At 46.4% G+C, this 6,727-nt stretch overlaps 1 protein-coding gene across 1 annotated transcript in view; it reads right to left on the bottom strand.

Moving 5' to 3' along the window:
• Positions 1 to 5,771: 5,771 nt before the first annotated feature.
• RFX1 (regulatory factor X1) overlaps positions 5,772 to 6,727 on the bottom strand; it is a 47,741-nt gene continuing 46,785 nt past the window's right edge. The window contains exon 21 of the mRNA XM_035097438.2: positions 5,772 to 6,040. Coding sequence (XP_034953329.1) covers positions 5,874 to 6,040 — 167 coding nt within the window. The 3' untranslated portion in view covers positions 5,772 to 5,873. The remainder of the gene's footprint in view (positions 6,041 to 6,727) is intronic.

The raw sequence follows: 6,727 nt of genomic DNA, 5'->3' as shown, positions 1-6,727 counted from the left end.
AGCATGTTGTAAATGCCTTTGAATAAAATTAATGCTATTTGAGAAGAATTTTTCAGGGGGGGGGGGAATGCTTGAAATTATTTCCCGCTGGCTGGTAGACCGCTTAAAGGAGAAGACCCCACCTGCTTCTGTGTTTGTCCACAGCTGGAGGCAGAATACCACTTGCTGGAAACTACAGGAGGGGAGAGTGCTCTGGTGCTCAAATCCTCTTGAGGGTTTCCCCACAGGCAACTGGTCGGCCACTGGGAGAACAGGATACTGGACTAGATGGGCCACGGGCCTGATCCAGTAGGCTGTTCTTATGTCGTCTTCCCTGTAAAGTGGCTGTTCTAGGCCCAAGCTAGATGAAACATTAATTCCTTATAGGCAATTAATAGGCAATATTTAAAATATAGACATTGGGAGGGAGTGTTGAGTAGAATCTGGACCATGGAGGAACTAATCAACTCCCCTCCTTGCTGTGGTTCTGATAAAGCTCTCTCCACTTCCCACTCTAAAAAGCTGAGGGGGGAGCTTTTTAGATGGGATCTTGTTTCCTGGGGCTAACAGCTTTGAGAGTGCAGAAGATGAAATTAAAATAGCCAGATTTGCAGTGGCTGTAAACTATAAAAACTAATGTTTACTGCTTATATGCAATGGGTGTCCTACCTATTAGCCAAGTTGAGATTTGTGCTGAGGATGTCAAGTCAAGGTTGTCCTCTTAGTTTAGTATAGCTGGACTAAAAGTGAAGGTAAAATTTTATTTTGGTAAGAGTAAGCAAGCAGCATCCTAGGCAAAGAACACGGCTGAATTTATTTCTTAAGAAAGAACTACAAAAGGTAGAAAACAGCTTTTTCACTCCAGACTACACACACGTACATCATCTGACCACAGGCACTGCCCATCTCATGGACCCAGGACACCTACAAAGCTCTTCAAACTCCACTTGAAGTCTATAGTGCAGCTAAAGCTGCTGCTGCACAAAAGATTGACACAAAATATATATTTTATACAATATGTAGATTTGCAATAAACATCTATATCACAGGTTTAAAACACTGGAAAATTGAACAAATAAGGCCATGATGGTTGAAAAACCCAAAAATATCAAGTAATTTATCTTCACCAATCTCACAATATTTAGGTGGTTTTTAGAACAAGAATTAGTAATTACATATAAAAGCACAGATTTTTTTTCTGTTTAAAACTAGAATATCTAATATTCAGTTACAAACCAGAAGAGTGATTACTTTCTTTAGAGTAAGAAGTAACCAAACCTGTTTGCTTAGTTACTAGCACAGAGGGAACAGGGGACTGGTTTCTTTTAAAAACTGAATGCGATGTTCTCATCCAGCAAGTATTTCTGCAGTCTGGAGCATCCAGACTGAGTTGAACCTGCTGACTGATGACTCTCCTTAGCTGCTCTGCAGCTAATCATCTTGGTGGACAGAGAGAATCTTGGTTCAGAGGGAATAGGTGTTGGCATTGTGTAAGGCAGCAACTGAATAAAAAGGTAAGCTCATTCATGTTGTTGAGTCCTGCGTGATTGGTAGATCCAGCATTCTGCACAGTTCAAAGGGGAATAGCTAGCTTACAGAAGCAAGGTTTTTGCAAACAACATGATCCATTTTCCATATCAAAGTTAGGACTTCTCTAAAGCTAAAAGCCAATCTGCATACATTTCAGAGAGCAGGAACAAGGGGAATGCTGGAACAGATGAGTCTTATTACTTGGAACCTTGATTTACAGCCAGTTCCTTCCAGATCACTGATTTATATCCCTGATGGGAGTATGAACCTTTATTCTCCGATGGGTGTATCTTGCTTTGTCAGGTGTGTGGGTATGCTCACATGCCCGACAGTGAAGTTAATCAGCATGCATAACCAGAAACATTTGAGCACACTGCTGTGAATTGTTAGTAAAAGCAGCCGAAGAGGCAGGTATGATAAATAAGGTGCTTCTCTGACAGGGCAAGTGCTTATTTATGCAAAGTGGGAAATGGCTATGAAGCCTCTGGTAAGGAAAGAAACATCCCTCTATCACCTGCATCCTACTTGCTGTAGTTCAAAGTAATGAAGAGGTGCTTTGTGCAAATATCTCCCTTCAAGGTAGCATTCTGCTACAGGAGCAAAGCAAAAGTTTTGGCACCTGTGTTTTTCCTCTAGTCAGTCACTTCAAGGAGAAATTTGCTGGCCCACAAGCTGGGCAACTCTCTTAAGTAGCCCTTCTCTAGACTAGGCTGACTGATTGCACTTTAATAGGGACTACAGAGGGGGCAAGTTCCTGTTTAGCACACTATATGCACTTGCTCTGCTGCAACAACTGCAGAGGGGATATTTTGCTAGAAGGACCAGAAAGCCTGCCTATAATCCCAGTACTTAGAAAACCCACGTGCCACTAAGCAAGCTGGCACATTTACATGATGGGGGTGATACGGAGGTGCTGTGCTCTAGGTAATTACAGCAGTTTAATACAGTTGGGTGCTGCTAAGAGCAGCCACCAGCCTATTTGGCTGAGGTTGGGAATGCGATGGTAGTGGCTAGAACAATGGGATTCTCTGGTTTCTGCTGTGAGGCAGGTAGCTTCAATAAATCAATTTCTTTTACATGGAGAATTTGGACAAACCAGAAAAAGAGGAGAACCAGAAAGCACTGGCGGAGGAAGAGGAGAGCAGGGCGAGCGCCCCCGATGGGGTGCCATCGTGGCTGTTCCCCTTCCCGCGCTGGGCGCCCCACCCCCGGGACGCGTGTCAGCCCTGCCCCCGCCTGCTCTCCGTCCCCCGGTGCCGGAGCATAAAGCTCCGCCACTGCCTGAAAGCCTCAAATCTCAGTCTTTTTGGACTACCAACTATTATTATTAATTAAATTCCTATGCCACCCATTATGAGCGCCTTTATATGATGACAAGGGTTAAAAGATTTACATGAATATCTATTAGTAAGGAGAAAGGTTTCAAGGAGCTGAGGGACTACAAGGATGGTCCTGAGAGTTTCCTCCTTGACCACATGCTTTGGTGCACATCCCTAACTTAAAGGCCCCCAGATCTTTCCTTCTCCTACCCTAGAAAGAGGTGTTTTATAGGAAACAGAGTGCAGCATCAACCACTATGATTTGTGATTCCTGGAGGTGGCGATGCTAGTGCCTGAACAAGTCTATGCTGAAAGCCAGCAATGAGCAAATGGTTTTCATACAAGCAAAATGTGTGTTGAATCCCACCTTCCAGACCTGGGTAGGTCAACACGCAAAGGTAACAAACAGCGGCTACACCTTTCCTCGACACAGTCTTCATGCCTTGTTACAAGCAGCTGTAATGGGTAAGGTGTAACCCACTGTTGTAAGCTCTGAGCCTAGGCACTCTTCCAACTGCTGCTTGTAAGAGGAGTAAGAAGCTAGCGTTTACCGTGCCGAGATAGTTCTGCAGTGACCTCTACCCTCCCAAGTACTTCAGTTTGCTTTCCTTTGACCTTTCCTAGCACAGGACCAATCAAGTAGGTTGCATCCACATGATTACCATCCAAATTTTGTAGCCTAATTATGCTGCAATGTGACTGGTGGGCTGTTAGCGTGGATATAGGCCGAGATAAAAGTGTACTCTGTACCACAGTTACATTGGTTGTAGTAGCTCCTACACTGTAAATCCCACCTGACTGCAGTGTATCAAGCAGGCTTTGGCCTCCAAGCGCTCACAAGAGGACTGACTAATCCTATCCCATGCATTGTGACAGCCGTAATAAAACCGTAAGTGGAAGCAATGTATCCAGACCCCGTTACTTGGTTAATGGAAGGTCTGCCCCCCCTTCACCCTCCACACTTGCAAAAGTTAAGTATTCGTCTGCCACTTTTGATCGCATTGAAAAGCTAGCCTTGCATAATGGTCAGACCCTTAACACAGACAGGTGAGTTAGCCATGTCTGGAAGAAGGCAGTACTGTTTATGCCACCATTTTGCATGCAGAGAAGCCCAGCACTGGAGAGTTTTATAATTAATGCAGCTAATTATCTGGCGTGGCTGAAATGCGACACCATTTTGACACAGCTGTACCAGGAGTCTGGTGGAAAGGACACTGACTCAAAGATCCTACTAGTATTGCATCCCATCCTACTCGAGACACTAAAGCAGGGATGGGGGAAACCTTTGACTCTCCAGATGATGCTGAACTTCCATCAGCCCCAGATAGCCTAGCCAGAGGTCAGAGACGATGGGGGCTCAGAGTCCAACATCTCAAAGGCCACATTCCCCATCCCTGATTTAAAGGGATCACTTAGCCTGACTTTGGGCTAACAACAGGTAGGGCTTCCTGACTTGTCACAACGGATAATCAAATCTGCCCAGAGATCCAAATTTCTGGCCAGTCACCAGCAGCAGCACCAATCAGCTTAAAACTGCCTACAATAAAGCTAATTGGGAACAGTAAAGCATCTGAGAACACAGCTGCTTCATGCCTTCTCTGCACCCAAATGTAGCAGCAGGAGCACAGAAGTGGTAGAATCCAAAGAGTTTTGCAGCGAGAGTTCAATTGCATGTTATGAAATAAGTATCTGTAAATTCAGACATGCTTACTGAGAATGAAAAAGGGGGGGGGCGAGGCAGAAATCAAGCTAAGCAATGGGCTGGAAGGAGTTGTTCAGAGCAATAAGCCCTGGACAACTTCTAAGCAGCTGGAGAATGAGAATTAGTTGTATGAAAAACCAGAAATTGTCAGGCATAGGGCCAGGGCCACCCACTGTAGACTGTTAATACTGCAGCGTTGCAGCAGCTCCTCTTCTAATGAGACCCTGCCTGCTGCAAGGAGTCTGCAAGCAGTTAAAAGTCTGACTGGGCTACAAAGACAGTACAGCATGTGTTGCATGCCCACACACGCATGTGGTCATTAGGCACATGTCCGTGGCAAATGGGAGCTTGGAGACCATTGTGACAGTACAGGTACACGCCGCACTCTCCAAAGTACCGTCTCACACATCCATTAGCTTGAGGCAGTCCAAAGTCCAGTAGTACACACCACACTTGAGAAAACCCATTGTTGCATTTAGCCACTGTCATAGAACACAGGGAAGAGTAACCCAGGATCCATGATGAAGCTATGGGATGAATACAGCACAGCGCCTCGCCCCAAAACAGGCACAAGTCTTGCTGCTGGGAGTTCTAAACCCAAGCACTGACCACTCCTCAAGTTCCGTGACGCTCAAACCATGAGCCCAACAGCCCCCAGAAGTACAAAACTAAGGCAGATGCCCGGGAACAACAGAAACTTCCAGGCAAACAGGGGGAAAGTTCCCCATCATCTAGTGACATTCAGCCTGATCTGAGGAAGGAGCTGGAGTGCCACTTCCCAGGCAGCCATCCTCTGTGGCTCATCCGGTTACCCATATAAAGAAACTTAGACTTGCTAGATACTGTGCATAGCCTAGTCCTTGCCAAGAGGCAGAAATGGCTAGATCCTTGGTGAACCTATCTCAGTTTAATAACTGAATAGCACTCACTGCTCTGGGAGCAGAGGCCATAGGGGGCTGGGACTTGTGCCCGGGCAAGCACCCCCTCCAACTGACAGTGGAAAGCAGCCATGGGTGAGGGGCATGGGGCAGAAGGGCTAAGCCAACTTCCAGGGAACCCAGGTTATCAGAGCAGCAGCTGGAATGAGGCAGAAACCAGCCCAAGTCGCCCAAACCAGCCCCTTCGGTGCTGCTAGGGGCTGGGGAGGCTGTTGGGGTGAGGGCTCCTAACTGGGGGCTTGCTTGGGCTACAGGTGAGACGGAGAGGTGTGAAATGAAAGCGCGATGCATACCACTTGGAGATAGGGAACAGCTCATCTTTATCGCAGGGCAGCGCAACACAGCGCAAGGTGCATCCTGGCCTCCTGCCGGCCACTTGGCAGTCAGTCCCTCCTGTGCTGCTTTTTAACTGGAGGGCAGCGCTTGGACAAAGATGCCCCGGGAGTCTGTCCGTGCCAGCTTCGACGGTGGCTCCATAGACTCTGCTGTTAAACTGCTGGACTCATTGGAGCTGAGAGATAGTTCTTGGGGCATTTCTTCATCGCTCTCGTCTTCCTCTTCCTCTTCCTCATCTGATTTAGAAAGAGAGACGGTTACAGCAATCCTGAGGCTTGCAGCCTGATTGAAAGAACCTGAGGACTGATACAATGCAAGCACCAGCCTATTTTGTCCCCTCAATCCTCGGAGATGTCTTTTTCAAACCACAGCCTGGGTACCCCCTCAAGGCCAGCTGACAAAGAACAACAGGGAAACAGACAGTCATCAGCTATCTAGTCAATTTGGAAGCCTAAGTAAAATCCAGGTATTAACCATGACATCTAAATAGAGCCTCCATGCGCAGAGGTGAAATATTAATATAAATATCACCTACCAACAGTTAAGGCCCATCACCTTTTATAAGCATTTCCGAGAGGCACCTGGAAGGCTCCATTCAAGATATAATGCTGGATTATTAGACCTTCAGTCTTATCCAGCAAATGTAAAAGTTAATACCTATATTCAAGTGTCTGTTGCTACTAGGGTTGCCAGACTCAATAGAGGACAGGACTTCTGTGCCTTTAATTGTCCTGCTCTCTTTTGAGTCTGGAAACCTTAAAGAGAAACCAGCAGGCCCTTTGCTTGGAAATTAAACAAAGGGTCTGCTGGTTTCTCTTTAAGGTTTCCAGACTCAAAAGAGAGCAGGGCAATTAAAGGCACAGAAGTCCTGTCCTCTATTGAGTCTGGCAACCCTAGTTGCTACCACTGGCTCCTTCCTTTGC

Source organism: Zootoca vivipara, chromosome 16 (genome assembly GCF_963506605.1).
Source record: "Zootoca vivipara chromosome 16, rZooViv1.1, whole genome shotgun sequence".
Lineage (NCBI taxonomy): Eukaryota > Metazoa > Chordata > Lepidosauria > Squamata > Lacertidae > Zootoca > Zootoca vivipara.
The sequence above is the reverse complement of the archived record's forward strand: the minus strand, read 5'-3'. Positions and strand labels throughout refer to the sequence as shown.